The 23,129-nt window shown below is 41.9% G+C and overlaps 1 protein-coding gene across 1 annotated transcript in view; it reads left to right on the top strand.

The window, feature by feature from the left end:
* Positions 1-23,129, top strand: part of chd5 (chromodomain helicase DNA binding protein 5) — a 101,917-nt gene that overhangs the window by 22,340 nt on the left and 56,448 nt on the right. The window contains exons 2-9 of the mRNA XM_036559957.1: positions 2,174-2,322; positions 14,248-14,439; positions 14,536-14,654; positions 15,925-16,166; positions 17,877-17,989; positions 18,995-19,121; positions 19,854-20,020; positions 21,320-21,538. Coding sequence (XP_036415850.1) covers positions 2,174-2,322; positions 14,248-14,439; positions 14,536-14,654; positions 15,925-16,166; positions 17,877-17,989; positions 18,995-19,121; positions 19,854-20,020; positions 21,320-21,538 — 1,328 coding nt within the window. The remainder of the gene's footprint in view (positions 1-2,173; positions 2,323-14,247; positions 14,440-14,535; positions 14,655-15,924; positions 16,167-17,876; positions 17,990-18,994; positions 19,122-19,853; positions 20,021-21,319; positions 21,539-23,129) is intronic.

Genomic DNA, 23,129 nt, shown 5'->3' with positions numbered 1-23,129 from the left:
CACTGTTTAGTCTGCGCGGAAGTTATGGCATATTTACATTTATGGCATTTGGCAGACGCTCTTATCCAGAGCGACTTACAATTTGATCTTTTTGCACAGATGGGTGAAGGTAGTGTTAGGAGTCTTGCCCAAGGACTCTTTTTGGTGTAGTGTAGGGTGCTTACCCAGATGGGGATTGAACCCCAGTCTACAGCATAGAGAGCAGAGGTGTTACCCACTGCACTATACCAACCATATGTATGAATTTAGGTTGGTTTTGTTAAACAAATAAATAGAAATTATGCCAAATTTAAGTTTGTTTCTTAAAGTGAATGTCAAGTTATTTTCACTTCAACAAAACATGTAATTCTACCAAATGTTTGCCTTCCACTGTATAGGCAACATGGATCTGTAGGACATCTTTATTACCAAATATAAAGCGCACCAAACCTAGATATTCATTGGCCAAGCAGGACTATAAGAAATGAAGCAAAAGAAAAACAAAGTTTAACTTTGTTGTTTATCGTTATTGGTCAGAAATTCCGTATCAGTGCATCCCTACAGTCTGCCTCCCCGTTCACTTCTCAGCTACTGCCACCGCTGACAGCTCGGTGGCGTCGGATCTTCTGAGCGCGTGCGGTGCCAGACAGCACATTATTTTGTTTACAACGTGCGATTCACAGTTCAGCGGGTGACAGCGACCTCACCTCTCTCCCCTCAATCGCGCCATTCAGTGTGTCAGCGCCGGTGGTGCTGCTCTTCGAGCTGTGCGAGGGGAAGATCCTCTCTCTCCTCAGGCGTCACCCAGCACACCACACACTCGCCGAGGATGACTTTGGCATAAGATCAAAGGAAGCCGGGTGGTGGAATGAACAAAGGTGTAAAAGAGCGCAGGGGGTACCTCACAAAGTGGGATTTCTCAGTACGCCAATAGGGAGCTTCCTCACCTCTTCTCTTACTAGGCAGTAGGGGTGGGAATCTCTAGGCACCTCACGATTCGATTCGATTACGATTACACGAGCTCGGGAGTCGGCAACCTGCGGCTCTTTTACTGCCCTGTTGCGGTTCCACATCAGAATTAGTTTTGTAGGTAAAAGTAAAATAATCCTCCTTTACAGTAAAATAAAGCTCTGCTGATCGTTCAACACAGTTTAACAATAAATGGTCTTAAACGCTGGAGTTAATGTAGCATGTAACTGCTAGTACACCCAGCTAGTAGCTAATAAAAAGGCAAAGAGAAAGATTTAAGACAAACATCGATAATTTGAAAACGAATGGACTTATTTGACTTATTTTATAATCACTCCAGCTGGTTTCCTAATATGTTTAATCTGTAATGAGAAACTGACAAACACAAAAAAAAATGTGAGGCTGAAGTCAGTTTCTTGTTCTCCAGCTTCTTGTTTGAATTTTCCCATTCCACCTTAAATGGTGCCGCACTTCTGGCACATCAGGCAGCATTTAAGGTGGAACGGGAAAATTCGAACAAGAAGCTGCAGGATGAGAAACTGACGGCCTCGTAAAAAGTAGAACATTGAGAGACATTTTACAAGAAACTGTTCTACTTTTTTGGAAAAGTTTCCTGCTAGAGATACGAGAAAAGCGGCTATAGCTGAGCTAAAGATTAAAGCAGAGCAAAGAAAGTCTGTGTTTTTGTTTATATTATATGTTTAGCCTATATTAGTACATCAGCACATACTGAGACATATTTACAGCCAAGATGGTAAAATGGACATTAAATGTTGTGGCTCCCAAGGTGGTTTGATTTTTGTTGAAAGGACAAAATGACTCTTATTTACATTTGGGTTGCGACCCCTGACCTAGCTTTTAATGTAGTGTGCCGCCACAGACTGTCCGGGTGCTGCACTTCTGCGCTTTCTACCTTTTGCGTTCCGTCAACATTATGTTATCCATTAAAATTTTGAAAATTGATTTTGGACATTTGACCTGTCCAGGGTGTATCCTGCCTTCCACCCAGTGACTGCTGGGATGGGCTCCAGCTCCCCCCGTGACCCAGAGGAATAAGTGGCCTAGAAGAAGATTTTTGACATTTGTGAATCGATTCAGAATCGTCCACGTCCGAATCGATTCCCTCCCCACCCCTACTGGGCAGGCTCAACTTTATGATTAGGTTATTTGAGAAATTGTCCATTTTTGTGGGTGACCCTGTTTGTGTATGTTTGTCCACACACAGATGAGGATGAAGAGGACGAGCGTGACAGTATGCCGCTCTCACCTTTGGAGCGCTTCTTCTCCGACGATGACTCAGTCAAACAGAAGAAGAAGAAGCCCGGCAAGCTGAAGGAAGGCAAGATGCCGAAAGTAAAGAAGAAGAAGAAAGAGGTGAGATCACTTGCCTTTTGATTCTGAACCAGATCAGTGGTTTCCTCTCATGCAATATACAGTTGTGCAACTTTTGGGTTGCCAGTTCATTAGGGATCAGATAAAAAAGGTGTGTTTTTTAGAAATAAAGGCTCTGTTCAGGTACATTTTTCATTCATCAAGGTACAAACAATGTAAATGTTCCCTCAAAGGTTCAACAGTGGTTTTAAGGTCTGATTGTGAACCTTAAATAAGTTTTTCCAGGTGAAAAGTTCGTATTTGTACCTTTTCATAACCGAATGTTTTAAAACAGAACAGTAAAATAAAAGCCTGGAGACGAGACGGGGTGTGTGGAGTCAGTACAACTTAGAACATATCATTTCAGTGGATTATGGTTCAGTTATGTTCCCTGACTAAAGGTACTGAGATGGACCCTTGAGGGTTCCACCCCAGTGATAGGAGAAGGACTGCCCCAATGACAGTTTAGTACCTTTATTTCTGAGAGTGTACAAACAGTGTGAATATGCCCTTAAAGGTCCCACAGTGGTTTTAAGGTCCAACTGTCTGCCTTAAATAAGTTGTTCAGAGGAAAAAATGTACATATTTTTACTTTTTGCTTACCTAATGTTTTAAAACAGAGCGATAAAGTAAAAAGCGAGGGTTTATGGACTCAGTACAACCTAAAAAATATAGAACTTAAGTGGGTTTTGGTGCACTTGTGTTCCCTAATAAAGGTTAGGAAGACGTTCCCTTGTGGAAACCATCCAGTGACAGTTTAGTACCTTGAGGGCTCGGTTTGATGAAGGGGATCTCCCTGGGAGCCCAGACTGCTTTTTGATTGAGGCACAATATAGGAGAGCCAATCAGAACAGAGCTCATTTACATATAACTGTCTTGAAGTGTTTAATTGTAAGGGATACAGAGAAGCTGCAAAATGGGCACATAAAACTTTATTATGACTAGTTTTGATACATAAAACCACACAAATGTCATAACTGGACCTCACAGCACACGTAGAATATGGGGAGAATTTCAGCCAAACTGGTCTCAGACCTGCTGCAGGGGGTCATCGTTACAATCGCCTGGCCAGTCAAAAGGCCAGACTGTAGTGTCTGGTCGTATGACCTTTGTCCTGTGATCACTGGTCTTTGGGACGTGTGTCTTTTTTTTCTTACAGTTGACCACTGGCCCAATAATTAAGTATAAAAAACTGATTGTATTTCCACAGAAACTGTATTTCACAGAGCAGCTGACCGCTGTAGCAGGTCGGAGCGAAGAACATTCGTCCATTCAAGATTTAATAATAATGAAATCAGTAATAAATTATTTTTATCCCTTATTTGGTTGTTATCTAATTATCAATAAATCGATAAGTGGTCCCAGCTCTATGCCTAATACACTAATACACCATTTCACTACTGTGCTGAGAAGGGTCCACCCTATGGTGGTCCCTTTTCATTGATGGACAGAATAGAGGGCTGGATTACCCACCTCGTTCAGTCGGATAGAAACTGTATTCCGAATGGCCTTAATCAGACTATTCCAATTGAGGTGTTTACATGGACATATTCTATTCCGATTGAGCTATTAGTCAGATTATTAATGGATTATTAGGCTGCATGTAAATGTGGCTACTGAAGTGGTACAAGGCTTTATGTTTGCACCAGGAAGCCCAGAGCTCATCTCTCTTCCACTTCCATCCTTTCATCTTTCTTTGCTACCTTTCTGCAGAGGTTTACGAGTCCGGTTTTTCTTGCGCAGGGCTCATAAACATTCTCCAGCCTTCTGCTTCAGTCACATTCACTGCTCTTCCTCACGCTGCATATCTGCTGTATCTGTCAGTGGAGACACGGGAACAGCTGAACTTTCTGCGCTCTCAGATCCTGACATTCTCCCAGAAGGATTAAACCAACATTAAGCCATCCTAACATCAGTCTGATACCTGAAAGACCCCATGCTGAATCACAGCAGTGCGGCTTTTTCATTACATACGTAAAGCTTCACGCCGGGTGGATATCGTCGCTGTTGTAAGAAAACATTCTTGACTCTGTTAACCCTCTACTGCACGGTGTTGCCATATGGCAACAATTACTTTGTCTCAATGTTGCTAAAAAGCAGTAATATAAAATTTGTGTTTTCCTATTTAATTTTGAAAAAAGGGTCTTTTATTTTGAAAGGACTAATACTTCATGACATCTCATGACCAGGAATTCTTATTATTATGTTGTTATTACTATACATTCCAAATAACAATTGAAATTGTGTTAATTTCCAATATTGGTAAATACTGGGCCCTGCGATGGACTGGCGACCTGTCCAGGGTGTGTCCTGCCTTCCGCCCAGTGGCGGCTGGGATGGGCTCCAGCACCCCACCGCGGCCCAGAGGGATAAGCGGTTTAGATGATGGATGGATGGATGGTAAATACTGGGTCATACATTTGACTAAGTATGAGTTGGATTTGTTTGTTCTTGTTTTCAATAAAAGCTTTTTTTTTAGATTTTATGGTGCCATGGTAAGATTGCATATAGTTGCCATATGGCAACAATTTAAAAAATACCCCACTTTTTTAATATTTCCATTATTGAAGCAATTTTAAATAACAAAAACACATTAAGACATTTTTAGCATGTTTAAATAATAATCATGCAATAGAGGGTTGAAGGGGAATTTTGAAAATTGAGTGGTTTGATGTGAAACTCCTCATTCTAGAGTGACCTACAGAGTCCGCATTGTTCACAGTGGTGGTGATGGGAACCAGACGTCTAAACCGTTTAATATCTCTAAAAGCTACTTCGCAGAAAGTTATCACATAAAAAAGATTACAAATACACTGTCTGATGTCTGAGAGGTGGTTTTATTATAGTTAGGATTCGATTTTGCTCTAAAACTTTTAATATTTAAGTATTAAAGGACACTGTAAGGCAAATAAGTTCCCAAAGTAAACGTTTTTCTTTTTTTTTCAGATTTTACCATCATCAACATAACATATAACAATTCAAAAGACATATGTAGGTTCGCTCATCCTTTTGGATAGTAAATAAAATGTAGACACTGTTACGTTGTAGACTCCTGGTTCCCATCACCACCACTTTAAATGGAAATGAAATCGGTATGTTTCTCTAAAATGCACCATTCCACTCCAAACCACTCCGAATGACGTTATTTACTTATTAGCTTTTGAATTATCCGGATCCTTTTTTGAAAAATTGGTGGAATTGTTCTGAAATGTAACGTACGGAAGTCCAGAGAGGCCATAAGCTGTTGCTATAATTTTCCGGATAGTTATCTTGAGATAACAAGATAAGTAACTCATTATTTCAAGATAACAATTTTGTTGTCTTGTGATAACATGATAAGTAACTCATTATTTCAAGATAATGTTGTTATCTTGAGATAACAAGATAAGTAACTTGTTATATCAAGATAGCACTGCTGTTATCTTGAGATAATAAGATATATAACTAGCCTTAGTGTACAAGTGAAACTTAGTGAAACTACTGTAACTTTCCGTTTTTAGCCGTTTAGCTCCATTTACTCCCATTCACTGAGGACTCGCTCGTGGGCGCCCTCTGCTGTTTTGCGGTCATTTTTTTGATATAATGGGGGAAATAGGAAGTGGCCAGGCTCCTCATAAACTGGCTCGGTAAGAAAACTGACCAAAACGTAAAGCGCAGGCTCTACACTGCCCTCTGCTGGAGCGCAGAGTTCAGACGTCTCATGGTTACTAAGTATGAGAGTAGGGAGAAGCTAATTTGCTTAAAAAATACGAATCGATGGTTTGTTTTTTAGAGTTTTATGGTTATTTATACTCATCCCTAGTTTTCTTACAACAATGCCAGCACAGAGAAAAGACACCGGAAGCCCTGATTGTGCTCTTTAAGTGTGTGATTGTTCACAGATTGGTCATTTTGTGTGTGCGTTGCCTCTTCTTGGCTGTGGGCCTGTGCTCTGCTGAGAGTGATGAAGTGTGGGAACGGTCAGGCGGTCAGCGGTTCGGGATCTGCTGTGATTTCTGAACCTGCCAAGCGCTAAGCTAACGGGAGGGATTCCTCTTTGTCATCTCCCCCCTCTGTCACTGCCGTCCTTCCATTCTTGTGCCCTTTTGTATTGTGTTTCTTTGCCCCTCCCCCTCAGCCCTGCTAAACGCTCTGCTCTGGGGAGAGCTAAGGCTGACCGTGGCCGACAAGCGGCGTGCCCAGCACCCGTCACACACTTTATCCCTCAGACACAGTGTTACTCTCCGGGTTAAATCAACAAGGGTCACACAGGCTGCTCTCGCCTCCGCTGTCCAGCGACTGTGTGCCCAGCAGCAGGCCACAGCATCAGAGCCGTGGCGGATCGGAGAGTGTAAAAAGGCATCAGTGCTTCTTATTGCATTTCCCATCTATCACACTGTGGGCTGGTACTGGGCATTGGATCATTTGATACCAGGCTGCAGTAGTGCAGCAGTGTGCAGGGGGGGTTTAAAGGCATTTCTGCTGTAATTCACTATTATTATTGTTAATATAAGTGTGTTATTAATATTATTGATCTCTTTGTTCAGGCCCTTTTCGCCAGCGGAAATAATAATGACTTAATATTTTCAATTGATATGATCAAAGTTGGTGATAGCTTTTCCCTATAATTTTGTTGTGAGGTTAACTAGGACACAGTTGGCCCTGTGTGAAATGTGGTGACTCTGTGTTGGGCTGCTAGTGAGCAAAGAGGGGTGAAAGGGGAGGGATGGCAACCCCCTGCTATGAAAACAGTCCATACCTCTCCACAAAGACGGCCATGAAAATGAAAATCCTGTTCAGTTTTGTAAATCATACACATTTCCTTCAAAATACATTCCATACTGCTACTGAGTGCTGATCGGTTAGCATTACTGCTACTGAGTGCTGATTGGTTGGCATTACTGCTACTGAATGCTGATTGGTTGGCATTACCGCTACTGAGTGCTGATTGGTTGGCATTACTGCTACTGAGTGCTGATTGGTTGGCATTACTGCTACTGAGTGCTGATTGGTTGGCATTACTGCTACTGAGTGCAGAGTGCTGATTGGCTGGCATTACTGCTACTGAGTGCTGATTGGTTGGCATTCCTGCTACTGAGTGCTAAGTGCTGACTGCCTGGCATTACTGCTACTGAGTGCTGATTGGTTGGCATTACTGCTACTGAGTGCTGATTGGTTGGCATTACTGCTACTGAGTGCAGAGTGCTGATTGGCTGGCATTACTGCTACTGAGTGCTGATTGGTTGGCATTCCTGCTACTGAGTGCTGAGTGCTGACTGGCTGGCATTACTGCTACTGAGTGCTGAGTGCTGTGTTGGGCTGCTAGTGAGCAAAGAGGGGTGAAAGGGGAGGGATGGCAACCCCCTGCTACTGAGTGCTGATTGGTTAGCATTACTGCTACTGAGTGCTGAGTGCTGTGTTGGGCTGCTAGTGAGCAAAGAGGGGTGAAAGGGGAGGGATGGCAACCCCCTGCTACTGAGTGCTGATTGGTTAGCATTACTGCTACTGAGTGCTGATTGGCTGGCATTTCTGCTACTGTGTGCTGATTGGCTGTCATTACTGCTACTGAGTGCCGAGTGCTGATTGGTTGGCATTACTGCTACTGAGTGCTGATTGGTTGGCATTGCTGCTACTGAGTGCAGAGTGCTGATTGGCTGGCATTTCTGCTACTAAGTGCTGATTGGTTGGCATTACTGCTACTGAGTGCTGAGTGCTGACTGGCTGGCATTACTGCTACTGAGTGCTGAGTGCTGATTGGTTGACATTACTGCTACCGAGTGCTGATTGGTTGGCATTGCTGCTACTGAATACTGATTGGTTGGCATTACTGCTACTGAGTGCTGATTGGTTGGCGTTACTGCTACTGAGTGCTGATTGGTTTGCATTACTGCTGAGTGCTGATTGGTTGGCATTACTGCTACTGAGTGCTGATTGGTTGGCGTTACTGCTACTGAGTGCTGATTGGTTTGCATTATTGCTGAGTGCTGATTGGCCCCCAAACTATGGAACTCATTGCCACAATCTCTCCATGACTGACCCTCACGTTCCTCATTTAAAGCTCAGCTTCAAAGCTGCCTTTTTTCTCAGTATTTTCACTCTTCCTGATTTTTTATTTTCCCCTCCCTGCCTCTGTAAAGCGACCTTGGGTCTGAGAAGGCGCTATATAAGTTGAACCTGATGTTATTATTATTATTATCATCATCATTATTATTGTTGTTATTATTATTACCATATTGTCACTGGTTGAACAAAATATTGTATCCTCCAAAAAGTGCAAGTAATAGGAAGAAAGGTGACCATGTGACCACGTGACCTCTGCTCATGTAACGAGATTTGTTTAAGTAGTTTTAGACCATTTCTGTTGGATTTCCTTCCGTAATCTACTCAAAATCTGCTTCTCTCCACTGTCGTTCACTGATCAGCTCTTCCACTAATTGTGGACTAATTGTTGGCTAATGTGGAGTCTGGGTGTGAATGGAGGAGCTGTCATCTCCCAGTCACCGATCTTATGGCTGGCCGTTATTGACGCCTTCTGACAGCTCCGTCTTCAGCGGGATGGAGGATTTTTCAGCTCGGAGTGTTTGAGGATGAATTTTTTACGCTGTGAGTCATGCTGTTTTGGGGCTTATGCTGAGGAGAGTACAGTCTGCAAATTACATTTGCATCTAATATATCAGTTTGTAGAGAGAATAAAATTAGCTTTTTTCAAAGGCTGTTGTTTCGCTTTGATCATCTTGCTTTGTCATAGATGGAAATGGCTTTATTTGGTTTGAATATTATATGCTGTCTAATACGGTCTAGCTTTCTAATTACCCTCTCTCTCCCTCTCTCTCTCTCTCTCTCTCTCTCTCTCTCTCTCTCTCTCTGTTTCTCTCACTCACCCTCTCTCTTTCTTTCTACCTCTTTCTTTCACTAACTCTTTGTTGTCTCTCTCTCTCTCTCTTTAACCCTCTCTTCTCTCTATCTCTCTCTCTCCCCATTCTCTTTTCCTTACTTTTTCTTTCTTCCCATTCTCTCTCTTTCTGCCTTTTTCTCCCCTTCCCCTTCCCCCTCCCTCACTCCCTCTCTCTGTCTTCTCGTTTATTGTTCCTCTTCTATCTCTCTCTCTCTCTCTATTCTCTTGCTCTCCTCTCTCTTTCTACATCACTCTACATCTCTTTTTCTCCTTCTTTCTTTCTTTCTTTCTTTCTTTCTTTCTTTCTTTTCCCTGTCTCTTTCACTCACTCTCTCCTCTCACTTACACTTGCTCTCCTTTCCCTATTTCCTCATTGATCTCTCTCTCCCAACTCTCTCTGTCCCTTCCCCCTTCCCTCCCTTTTTCTCTCTCTCCCCATTCTCTCACTCACTCTCTGCCTCTCTTTCTCTCTCCTTCCCTTCATCTCTCTCTCTATTCTCTTGCTCACTCTCTTTCTTCCGCCCTCTCTCTCCCCCTTTCTCTCTCTTTCTCCTCCTTCCTCTCTCTCTCTCTCTCTATTCTCTTACTCACTCTCTCTCTTTCTTTCTCACTCTCTCACTCTCTTTCTTTCTTTCTTTCTTTCTTTCTTTCCATTCTCTCCCTGTCTCTTTCTCTTTCACTCACTCTCTCTCTCTTCTCTCACTTACACTTGCTCTCCTTTCCCTCTTTCCTCATTACTCTCTCTCTCTCTCCCCCTCCCCCCTTCCCTCCCTTTCTCTCTCTCTCCCCATTCTCTCACTCACTCTCTTCCACTGTCTTTCTCTCTCTGTTCTCTTCTCTCTCTCTCTCTCTCTCTCTCTCTCCCTCTCTCTCTCTCTCTCTCCCCCACTCTCCCTTTCTCTCTCTCTCTCTCTCTCTCTATTCTCTTACTCACTCTCTCTTCTCTCTCTCGCTGGCTGCGTAAATGAGATTTGTCTAGACAGCCCTTTAGAACACAGGCACTGCATCCACGGAGCCTCTGCAAAACAAGCTCGTTATGCAAACGCGTCTGATTGGGTGGCGATGTTCCATTGGCTGCTGCAGCAGTGGAAGAGAGAGAGAGGGAGAGAGAGAGGGAGAGGGAGAGAGAGGGAGGGAGAGAGAGAGAGAGAGAGAGAGAGAGAGAGGAAGAGAGAGAGAGAGAGAAAGAGGGAGAGAGAGAGAGAAAGAGGGAGAGAGAGAGAGAGAAAGAGAGAGAGAGAGAGGAGACAGCAACAACAGCACTGCACAGTTTGGTTACCATGGCAACACAGATGGACTGCTGGTGGGGCTGCGTGCTCTGCGGCAGCAGCGGCTTCCCTGCACCTTCCACTGAGATGTACAGATGCTGCAAAGCAACCGAGCAACAGGCTTCAACTTCGGCACACTTCAGTCCAAACAGGGCCGGTCGAGAAGTCGGGCTGAGCGATTTCGCCAAAATATCTGATTGTGATTTTTCTGACCAGTATTGCGATATTTAAATTGTGAGTGTTTTAAACTGATGTTTGGGCCCTTTTTTGCCTAAGACAACCAGCATATCCTCTTTTTTTGTCTCACCAAAAGGCTGCCAGTTATTTGTGGTTGTGATGTCACAGCACACGGATGTTTGGTTGCTTCTTATTTGTCTAATTCGTCTAAAAGCAGCTCAGAGGCTCCGTATGATTAGGTTCAATTTCCCCACTTAAACCATATCAACATTCACACTTAAAGATGGTTCTTCAAGGGTTCTTTAGTAAAAGAAAAGGTTCTATATAGAACCATGAACCCTCAAAAGAACCCTTTGCATGATTTGCACGGTGAAACGGTTCTTCAGATTGATAGAGAATTTGTAGTAGATGGTTCTACATAGCACCAAAAAGGGTTCTTATATTGTTACAAGCTTGACAGCGTCCTTTCTGGAGCTGCATAGAAGCCTCTTCAAAAAGGTTCTATATAGAGCCATCTGCAATACTTTCTGAAGAACATTAATCTAAAGAACACTTTCACAATGTAAAGAACATTTAATAATGCTAAGGGTTCTTTGACTGTTCGTGGTTCCATATAGAATCATTTTCTTTTTTTAGAAGTGTTGTTGATAATAAACAAAATGTTTACAGCTTTAAACACTGCATTAACGCCGAGGGCACTGGTGCATTCAAATTCGGTGAACACAGTTTCCAAACCGTTGCATACAGTTTTCTGTTTGCCGTGAGTTCTCCACTAATGTTTGCCATCACTCACAGGCAGTTTCAGGAGGTGCTTCTCCGCGAACGTACAGGGCAGCTGGACGAAGGGTTACTGCTGAAATTGAGTGTTTACACAAAATCACTCAAATTTAACGGTTCATAGAGAACATGGCTGGAGATTGTGTTGCTCATAGGCTTCGTTTTTACCACAGCAGGTAAAAGAGGCCCAAATCTGATTTTCTCACCAAATCTGACTCTTTTGTTTGGCTGTTCACATTATCTTTTAAATGTGATCTGTATGCGACATCAGTCTGAACAGATCAGCTCCTAAACTGACCTTCATGCACAAAAGAACAGAGCTTCACGTGTCGTGCTCGTCCAGAGGTAAACAGTCATGACGGCCAGTGAACGCCAGTCGCTCCCGGAGCTTTCAGCTTCGTCTTCGCCAGCATCACAGGAGCGATTATAAAGTTCCAATGACAGCTGGACTCATCACCCAGAATGTGTTCGAGTTTGCCGTACAAAGGGCTCGTTATTCGGCCACGGCCACTTCTTTGGTTCGTGTCCTCGGATTCTTTAAACAGTTCTTTGACGCTGCAGCCTCTTCGAACAAGGAGCCGTTTGATGAGTCTCTTCTAATTTTTGTACAGAAACATCAGACTAAATGTTTATGAGTCTCAGCAGCGAAATTATGATGAATGTCGAGTTGGACTGACATAAAAGTCGCATGAGTTCCGATCTGGCTGTTCAGACTGAGTCGCATTGCCACAGATCTGATCCGTATCAGATTTCAGTACCACATATGAAAGCGTCTCAAATCAGAATCAAAAATGTCAGATTCAGTGTGTTTATCTGTTCACACTGACACACAGACACACATCTGTGTCACACATGGAGAAAAAGATCAGACTTTTACCTGCTGTGTAAATGTAGCCATAAACGCTGAGTTGGGTCCAGCCAGGCCCGTCAACAGCACCGCCATTCTGGGGCGGTCAACATCGTTGCTGGACTGCATTTAGTACCATGACAGAGCGGCTGTTTAAGTAAGATACTGTCAAAAATTACACTATTTCAGGAATATTACTCTCAGAAAGGGGGATAGGATTATATAACGGAGGGAACGCAGTGACCCACACTCATGTCTGTGTGATGTGTATTGTCTGTGTGATGTTTGTGTAGATATGGTCATGTGACTGGTGAAGCACAGAGAACCTGTTGGTGTGTTTAAGGGAACTGATTTAGTTTTCTTACATTTTATTGCTGCTATTTCGCCCATCCTTGACTTTAAATTTTGACAGGAAAATATATCATTTTATTAATCTTTTGTATTATCTGGAAAGTTAATTAAAACAGTGGTATTTTGAATGAGGTATTCATCTTTATTGTCTTCATTGTTAGTTAGCAAATGCGTAAAACAGCCTCAAACTAAATTTAAAAGCTGACCGCTACATAAGAGACATTTGGTAATTGAGCGATTCATAATCCGAATAATCGATCATTCGTTTCAATAATCGATAAATTATTCGACTATCAGAAAAGTCGTTTGTTGCAGCCCTAATGGGCCATGTGTGTGACATCACTAAAATAATGAGTTCAGAACAGTTTTTGTGGCTTAGTTTCCTCATATGAACTATAAACATGCATGGCATTCTGTAATTTGATATACTGCAATGTTTAACATGCATGGTAATGTAACCGTGGACACACTGAAGTACCATCACTGCAGTTTAGTCAAACAAGCTGCAGATTTATCTGAGATTTCTTAGACACACAGCTCTACTTTCACAAACTCCCACTGCGCTCTTATGCTCTGATCACATGATTCGGACCCTCTGCTGACCGAAGCTGTTAAACAATCACAACAGCCGCAGCACGGCAGAAGGAGGAGCAGCCAGAGAACTTTTTACCTTTTAGAAAGGTGTAAATTCACATCCCATCCACCAAAAAATGCTCAGTTTCACAAACACACTTAAGTTTGCAGTCAGAAACGTTCTGTGTGTGAAATAAAAGGCATGGAAGCATCTCATACTTAACCTAAGCAGTTTGGCAGACGACATTAATGAGCTAAAAGCTGAATCCTGTTGAGTTCCATTGAAACATTTACTGAATGATTTACAGTATGCCTACCTGAATGTCTGTTACAAGCTGTGTTTGTCCACAGTCTGTGTGTGGACTCGGACCATGTTAGTACTGGAAAAAGCTCCAACATCGGTAGCTTAAGGCTGTCATATAGTGGAGAATCACCCTGCTAGCTATTTTATTACTTTTTGCCATCCTTTTACTTGACTTTTTTAAATTTTAGTTTGCCTTATTTATTCTATTATGTTGAAATGTGTCGTCTTAGTTTATTTTATTGTTCCCCTTATTAATTCAATTTTAATTGTTCTCTTATTTTTTCCCTTTTAATCTTGTTTCATTTTGTTTGATTTTACTGTTAATATGTTCGTGTAATTCTGTTCATTTTGGCCTAAACTGATTAAATACCATTTTATTTTATTTTCAGTCGCTTTGCAATGTTAATGCTCTGCTGCATTGAAAATGAAGCACCTTCAGTGTCTTTCTGAGTGAAAATAAAGGTTGATTGATTGATGCCTAATAGACTATATGAGCTACATGAAGTAAACGGTACACTTTGTTGAAAATTATTAAAGTCATTTAAAAAAAAAAGCAAGAAAATTTTTTTCCCTTTAAAGAAGCTCTAAGCGGTTGTATCTAAACATTTCAAACTTTTAAAAAGAAATAACAGCAAAATTCATATGCAATTTTCTGTGATGTGCCATCAAACCCGTCTTGGCTGATCAACGACACGTGAGGTCCAGAGGAAAAACTGTGGTGTGATGTATAAGTGTCTCTTCATCCATGTGTCCTCAGGCCAGCGTTGGTGAGCGTGAGGACATGTCGGACAGGGACGATCGTGGACACCGGTCAGAGAGCGAGAGCAGCAGTTACGGCACACTGAAGAAGAAAAAGAAGAAGCCCAAAGAGAAGAAGGAGAAGAAAGCCAAGTGGAGAAAAAAAGATGACGATGATGACGACGACGATGATGATGATGGAAATATGAAGGTAATGCAGTGTTAGTCCACCAAACCTCAGTCTAGTTCCACAGTACTGCATTGGTGGCGACTTCAGAGCTCCTTTTGTTGTTCTTTTGACCTTCAGGAGCCCAAGTCTTCGAGCCAGCTGATGGAGGAATGGGGTCTGGAGGACGTGCAGTACGCCTTCTCTGAGGACGACTACAAAACCATCACCAACTACAAGGCTTTCAGCCAGTTTCTCAGGTCGTTCTAATAGAAGCTGCTTCTTTTATTACGCTTTGTTGTCTTTCATTATGCACTGCTTTATCATCAGATCTTCACAAGTGTTTTGGATACGACGGCGTTTTAGGGCCACTGTTAATAAAAAGAAAAATAGACTTCGAGAAAAAAGTCGTAATATTTCGAGAAAAAAGTCGTAGAATTACAACATTAAAGTGGCATTAATACCAGGTAACTTCACAATATTGTGGCCAAAGGCTTTGCAGAGTGAAGGCAGCACCTCCTCGTGTTAAATGAGGGGCGGTGAGTTGGTGGAGTTACACTTTCCTATCGATTCACCCATAAAGAAACACTCAGTCTCCCTGTCTCTCCTGCTCATCAGAGCAGTACATTGTCTTGATCCTTGTCTTCTTCTTCTTTAAACGTTCCTTGGCCACCTTCTCTATCGAGCAGCTCTTCTTCTGGGTTTTGCTCGACTTTGGTTTCCATTTCACCAAATGTTTTCAATGTTTTTCGGTCTACATTACAATTCCCTCGTCTCTGCAACCACCACAACAGGGTGCTATCTGTGTTTGATTATCGGGACTGGAGTTTTTGTGTATTGTATTGCAGAGCTTTCTGCATGAGAGCAAGGGCATGAGGCTCACTGTGCTTTGCAGTGGGACTTTGTTTACTGTTAGGCAATAAAGTGTTTAGGAGTTCTGCAATCTGTGTTTATCAAGAGATCATTGCTTGACCTTTTGGCAGGAGAGTTTTCCTTTTGGTAATTGAAGAAAAGATTTGGGGATTTCAGTCTGGAGTATCAGGTTTTGTGTGTTGGTGGTTGAACAGTTGAAGAAAACTATAATATCGCTGCTGTCGGAAGAAAAGCTTGTGTCTCCATTTTTTGTCGTTTTTCAGTTTTTGACATAATTTGAAAGTGCCTGTTGATCTTTACCTTGTGTGTACATTTAATGATGAATGGACCAAAAGAAACGGCCCAAAAAGACTTGGAAAAAAGTCTGGTTCCATTGACTTACATTAAAAGTGAAGTAGGTTTTTTCCTTTTCCTGTGAACTCATTTTGGAGATACGAGGTTTTCTTCCGACAACAGCGAAATGTATTTCTCTTGGTCTTAGTTTCTCTCAGATATTTGCTTGCGTAGATTCACTTGTGCACAAACCTGGTAGAATAGCATCCAGCAGGTTTGCCAGTTTGTACGTTATTGTTTATTACGTGACATGTAAACCATTCAATTACCAGAGTCCTTTCACGCTGTTTTATTGCCAACCGTTCTGTTTTACATGGCGGTCAGGCCCCTCATTGCCAAGAAGAACCCTAAAATCCCAATGTCCAAGATGATGACAGTGTTAGGAGCCAAATGGAGGGAGTTCAGCGCCAACAACCCGTTCAAAGGCTCCTCCGCCACGGCCGTGGCTGCCGCTGTGGCCGCTGCAGTGGAAACGGTCAACGTGGCCCCTCCCATCTCTCTTAGCAGTATTCAGCAACTTTCTCCAACGGGGCCAATCAAAAAAGCCAAAACCAAAGAGGGGAAGGGTGAGTTGTCTTTTCTTTGCTATTTTCATTGTGGAAAGTGTGCCAGTGACTCGGGGAAACAGTTCTGTCCAGGTTCAGTTGCTCAGCAGTGTACAGGTAGTGTTTAGTGGTCAGCACTGTTTCTCTGAGGCTTTTTGATATCAGGTCAGGGTTGTTTCTAAGATGTTATGACGAGGGGTGTAGTTTTGGTATCAGATGCCAGGGGAGCGGTGGAAGGGATCGTTTTGTAAAATCTCTCTCTTTTTCTGCTGGATAGTTTTGAAACGTTTCTTTGCCTCTTCATCTTCACCATAATCGCATTTACCCAATAATGGTGCACGTCTTGGAACGCATTACTCATAGTGTAACTGTGGAAACGGGTGTAGTGTAATAACCATGAAAACCAGTGTAGCGTAACAGTGTAATTGAGTCTAGCAAGAAAATTAATGTAGATTAACCATGGAAATAGTTGTAGGGTGTGCCCATGTTAATGAGTGTAGCATAGCCATGAGTTGTTAGCGTAACCATGGCAACAGGTGTGGTGTAACCATGGAAATTATAGTAGTATGACCTGAGTCATGAGTGTAGCATGACCATGCAGTGTAACCATGGAAACAGGTCTACCGTAACCATGAGCTGTTAGCATAACCATGAGTAGCAGAACCAAGGAGACGGGTGTAGTGTAACCATGGAAATGGGTGTAGCGTAACCATGGAAATAGGTCTAGGGTGTAACCATGGAAGTATAGGATAATCATGGAAATAAGTGTAGCATAACCATGTAATTGGGTCTAGTGTAACTATAGAAATGAATGTAGCACAACCATGGAACGTAACCATGGAAACGGGTGTACCGTAAACATGGTGTAACCATGGAAATGGGTGGTGGGTCACTCTCAGCACTGCGGTAACACTGACGTGGTGGTGGTGTGTTCGTGTGTGTTGTGCTGGTACGAGTGGATCAGACACAGCAGTGCTGCTGGAGTTTTTAAACACTGTGTCCACTCACTGTCCACTCTATTAGACACTCCTACCTTGTCGGTCCACCTTGTAGATGTAAAGTCAGAGACGATAGCTCATCTGCTGCTGCACAGTCTGTGTTGGTCATCCTCTAGTCCTTCATCAGTGGTCACAGGATGCTGCCCACAGGACGCTGTTGGCTGGATATTTTTGGTTGCTGGACTATTCTCAGTCCAGCAGTGACAATGAGGTGTTTAAAAACTCCAGCAGCACTGCTGTGTCTGATCCACTCGTACCAGCACAACACACACTAACACACCACCACCACGTCAGTGTTACTGCAGTGCTGAGAATGATCCACCACCCAAATAGTACCTGCTCTGTGAGGGTCCATGGGGGTCCTGACCACTGAAGAACAGGGTAAAAGGGGGCTAACAAAGTATCAGAGAAACAGATGGACTACAGTCTGTAACTGTAGAACTACAAAGTGCACCTATAGAGTAAGTGGAGCTGATAAAATGGACAATGAGTGTAGAAACAAGGAGGTGGTCAGAATGTTTCGCCTGATCGGTGTAAATTTTACTCATTCATTCTTTGTTTTAACTGAAAGACGCCAGTAAGACTGAAATTAGAGGGAAATGTTAGTGTGGCATCAGCAACGATAATAGGTTCTACAACAGCTACTCATTCTGGGCTCTTTGTTTGTTGAGAATGTGGTGAAGGTCTGCATTAAAACCATGAAACTGGAGCTTCTCAGTTGGCTGTGTTGCAGGGCCTGGTGCTAAGAAGAAGAGTAAACCGGTGAAGGACACGAAAAAGAAAGTGAAAGCCAAGAAGCCCAAATCAAAGGCAGGCCAGAGCGGCAAGAGGAAAAAAGCCTCCTCGGTAAGAGCGGCTTCCCTCAGCTTAATCTGAGTCACGTGGAGAACCTTCCGCATGACTCTGGACGTGCTTTCTGCTTTTCCCATGTGTGGAATATATCATTCATATCATACATAGGAAGTTCTAAGCTGTGTTCAAAGCCATTGTACTGAATGAGCACATATATGACACATACTTTACACTGATAACTGAATTCTGTATTGATGCACCAGGTTATTAAAGGCCACCGTGCTGATAATCTTTTATTGATATCTTACTTAATAACCACAGCTAACAAACTTCATTTTTTGGTGAAAGAATATTATTATTAACAGTAAAACTAACGTGTGATTATTATTACTGCTTAATAATACATTTCTCTTATATGGTAACACTTTATTTGGATAGTCACTGTAAATGCTTTGTAAACACTTATCTTGCAATTAATGTACATTCTACTAATTATCTATTAAATTGATACTAACCTTGACCTCAACCCAAAACCTAAACCAAACCCTTACCCTGGTCCTAAGTCTAACCCTGGTACTAATCCTAAGCTGAACCCCAACACTGTTGAGAATTTGACTTTCGACCGATGGTTGTTAATAAATTGAACATCTATAAAGAATCTATCTATCTCTAAATTATTTAGCAGTTATTAATTTGTTACTACCTGTAATATTAATAATATATATGTAGCAGTTTTTATTGTACGTTGGTGTATTTTACCTTATTGCGTTTTCTTATTTGTGCCTAACAACATCTTAACTGTGGTAAATCACTGTAATGTGCAGCTCCTGATGCTTATTTGCTCATTGCTTCATTTTGGTCTCAGGGTCACGTGACATTGACTCAGTTATCTACTTAGTTTATGTGTATGGTTTTATATTTGTGTATATTTTTCGTGTTTCTATGTTGCAAACTTTTATTACATGTTGCACTCTGTCCCGTATAGGAGCCCCACCGTTTAGCCTGTCATCCGTCTCTCAGATTGTGTATTGTTTTATTTTTTTTTCTGTCTCTTCACAGAGCGAGGAGGATTTCTTAGACGACTTCTCAGACTTTGATGATGTCAGCATCCACAGTGCCTCTGTTCGTTCCGACGCCTCGGGGGCACCCAAGAAAAAAGCCCGCCGAGGACGCAAAAAGAGGAAAAGTAAAGAGATGCCTCTCTTCAGGCGTTTCCTCCTTTCCCTTGTTGAATTTTTTTCTTGTTTGTTTAATGTTTGGTTGTGTGTGAATGTAAAGTTTCTGTGTGTGCTGAGATGAGTGCTTACATTGTACTCAAAGTCTATAACACGTTTATTATTATTGTGACAACATATCTCATTGTATCTAATGTGTACAATGTCTCATTGTGGGCGAACAACAAATGAAGGGTTTTATTCCAAAACACATTATAACAACTTTCAAGAATTTTCTTTTTCTTTTCTACATTGTTGCAAATGGGCTTTGGACAAGAAATATCAATGATATATTATGATTAATACTACATTTATTAGGGAAAAATGTGTTTATCATTATGTGTCAGCTGTTATTCTTTTCAATTGCATCAGTTTTGGAACAGCAGAATCAATTATAATAATATTTAGAAAAAGCAAATAGTAATTTTTGGGCTAAACCAGCAACATTTTGGCAAAATTCTCAGGCTATTTTTTACTTTTTTGTTCTAATGCCTGTTTATTTAGTTTTTTGTTTTGGTCTATATCCCACTACTCTGTAAATAACTCCTCCAGTCACATTTATGTGTTTATTTATTTTTATAATATTTAAATAATAATCTAATAGACTTGTGATGAAGTGCAAAATACAATGAATCGTTTCCTAAAGGCTCATAATCGAATCGTTCTGAAGTCTCTGAAGATGAACTCTGGGTTTTCCCCGTTAGGAGAGGATGGAGACGGATACGAGACGGATCATCAGGATTACTGTGAGGTGTGTCAGCAGGGGGGCGAGATTATTCTGTGTGACACTTGCCCCAGAGCCTATCACCTGGTGTGTCTCGACCCGGAGCTGGAGAAAGCCCCGGAGGGGAAGTGGAGCTGCCCCCACTGCGTGAGTGACCCGCACTGGACACACAGCTGTACTGCTGCTTACCTGAGCTGTCAGTCCTCTCCGGCACACTCAGACAGACCTAAAGACATATGCTTTTATTCATGAAACACCTGATCTGCTCTGTGATAATTAGGCTCCTGCTTATGTGGACACAAATCTGATCTTTCCAAACAGTTTGTTTGTTATTCATGACGCTTGTGGTGCATTTGGGTGATGTTATCAATTAGGATGTGCGTATGTGGGTCATTTCGGGACGGGTTCGTTCATATTAATGAACTGAATCAAGTTGGAAAGATCGGATCTGAGGAAAAAAAATCTGAACTGAGCAATGAGGCTTGTAATCTGTGGCCAAAGTGGCTCAGATCTGAAATGATCAGATTTGTGTCCACAAACTCTGAAAATATCAAGTATGTGTCACATTAAGACAAAAAAAAAATCACATTTCTGCCACTTCAGTCTGATAATGTGACCGTTGCCTGTCATATGTGGTCCTCGATCAAATACATATCAGATTTGTGGCCATGCGACCTTAATGAGAACAGTTGGATCAGAATTCATGTGTTGTTTTTCACTGCACTTGAACCATCATTCAGAGTGAACGTAGCGACAGTGCCGCTCAACTTTTTTGGGCTTAAAAGACATTAATAGTCCAACAATTGAGTAATTTCTGCTGCTACACAGTAAAAACAGCTGTGGCACTGCTGGGGTTCCAAACCACCTTCTTCTGATGACAAAGAAACACCTGAAAGAATTAAAATTTCTGACTTTATTTAAATATTTTAAATTTTAAATCATTTAAATTTATTGAACATGAGAAAAATTCATATAACTGAATGTAAGAAGTTGTTCAGTTAACTTAGCTGTTCAAAATTCTAACTTGGCCATAGTGGTAAACAACATATTTAAATAAAATTGTAGAGCTTGGATATTTATGTTCTCCTTAGTGTTTGTTGTGTTCTGAGTACTGAGGCAGATTTGGTGGACTAACATTTTCACCAAAATTTATTTTAAAAGTTTTATTTTAACAGAAGCTCACATTTATGGCATTTGGCAGACGTTCTTACCCACAGCGACTCACAATTTGATCATTTTTACACCGGTAGGCGAAGGTAGTGTTAGGAGTCTTGCTCAGGGGCTCTTATTGGTATAGTGTAGGGTGTTTATCCAGGCGGGGATTGAACCCCAGTCTACCGCGTAGAAGGCGGAGGCCTTACCCACTACACTACACCAAGCACAACAACGAATGTTGAGGAAGTTGAGGGAATATTCTGGATTAAACAAGCTCATGTCATCTTTTAGGAGAAGGAGGGCATTCAGTGGGAGGCCAAAGATGATGAGGAAGAGGAGGAGGATGCTGCAGGTGAGGAAGAAGATGACCACATGGAGTTCTGTCGAGTGTGTAAGGATGGTGGGGAGCTGCTGTGCTGTGATACGTGTCCCTCCTCCTATCACATCCACTGCCTCAACCCGCCGTTGCCCGAGATACCCAACGGAGAGTGGCTGTGTCCGCGGTGTATGGTGAGGACATGCACGTTGACACACACAGACTAGAAACCTACACATTTTTGTGAAGACAGAACCTTGAAGGAGGAGGAAAACGTTTTTCGAACCGCTTTGCCAGACATGGATTCATTGCCATTTGACCCAAAATCTGTTAACATCTATAAGGGAATAAAATTCCAATCCAAATTCAAAATTTCTGTCAGTCCGTTACTCATGAAATATTCACACACTGTCTGTGTTTACATGCAAAGATTTTTGCCAGTCCAATTGAATACATTCTGATTATAGACTAAGACTGAGGTGTTTATTCTCACTCAACAATCTGATGGACAACCTTCGTTTACATGCTTACTACAACTAATCCGATCCAAAATGATGCTCATGCATAGAGCACCACTTAGTGTAGACGTTACCGTGACAACCATCATCACGTGAGTCCAGTCAGAGTGAGACGAGCAGCAGTGAGCAGCGCTTGTGTTTTTAATTGCTTTAAAATGATGTCAGACTCAGGAAAACGTCCTTCACATGTCCTTATTAAAGAAGGCCGAGAGGAAGACGTCGTGTTCTGAGACACATAAGCTGGACGTCCGTCCCACCGCCGTCTTTTAAAGATCAGAGCAGAAACTTCGTCTCCTCTGCAGACCAGTTTCTGCTCCGCCATGTTGAACGGTATAAACTTTCACTATGACGTGACGAACATGATCAGAACGTACTTAGACTTTCCGATAGGGAATGTAATCAGATACAGGCGTTTACACGGATATTATTCTTCTATTTAACGGATTATTTACAGGATTACCCACCTCGATCAGTCGGATAGAAACTGTATTCGGAATGCCCTCAATCAGAGTCTATTCCGATTGAACTATTAGTCGGTTTATTAACGGATTATTAGGCTGCGTGTAAACGTGGCTACTGTAAAGGGCAGCTGGCATTTTTAAATGATTAAAAAAAGCGTAAAAGTTTATGAGTTGTGAGGTCTTCTTATATCGCTGTTGTCAGAAGAAAACCTTGTATCTCCAAAATGGTAACTTTACAGGAGAAGGAGAAAACCTACTTTACTTTTAATGTAAGTCAATGGAACCAGACATCTTTCCAAGTAATTTTGGGGCATTTCTTTTGGTCCATTCATCATGAAATTCAGATACAATGTAAAGGGCACCAGGCATTTTCAAAAACTGAAAAACAACAAAAATGGAGATACACGGTTTTCTTCCAACAGCAGCGATATGCTTCCTCCTATTCTCACAGAATGTTTGGCATGTTTTAAGTTAAAGGGACACTTTGGTCAAAAGTATTAAATGCACTGATGAGTTTGTGGTACATTGATATTCCACTGCGTCATTTGTGGAATGTTAGAATCTGTTAACATAGATTCTAATTAATATTCATAAAAGTAAGTCTGTACTCATTTTTGGCCAAAATAAAATTCTGAGACTATAAAAAAGTCCAGACAAGCTTGGTGTATTGAGGAGTCCAGCAATGAGGAGTCCAGCAGGGTCACAGCCTCAGGGAAGAAGCTCTTCCTGAGCCGGCTGGTGCGGGAGCAGAGGCTTCTGTAACCCCTGTCAGATGGGAGGAGGGTAAAAAGTCCATGGTTAGGATG

Source organism: Colossoma macropomum, unplaced genomic scaffold (assembly GCF_904425465.1).
Source record: "Colossoma macropomum unplaced genomic scaffold, Colossoma_macropomum, whole genome shotgun sequence".
Classification (NCBI taxonomy): domain Eukaryota; kingdom Metazoa; phylum Chordata; class Actinopteri; order Characiformes; family Serrasalmidae; genus Colossoma; species Colossoma macropomum.
This window is presented reverse-complemented; position numbering and strand designations above follow the sequence as displayed.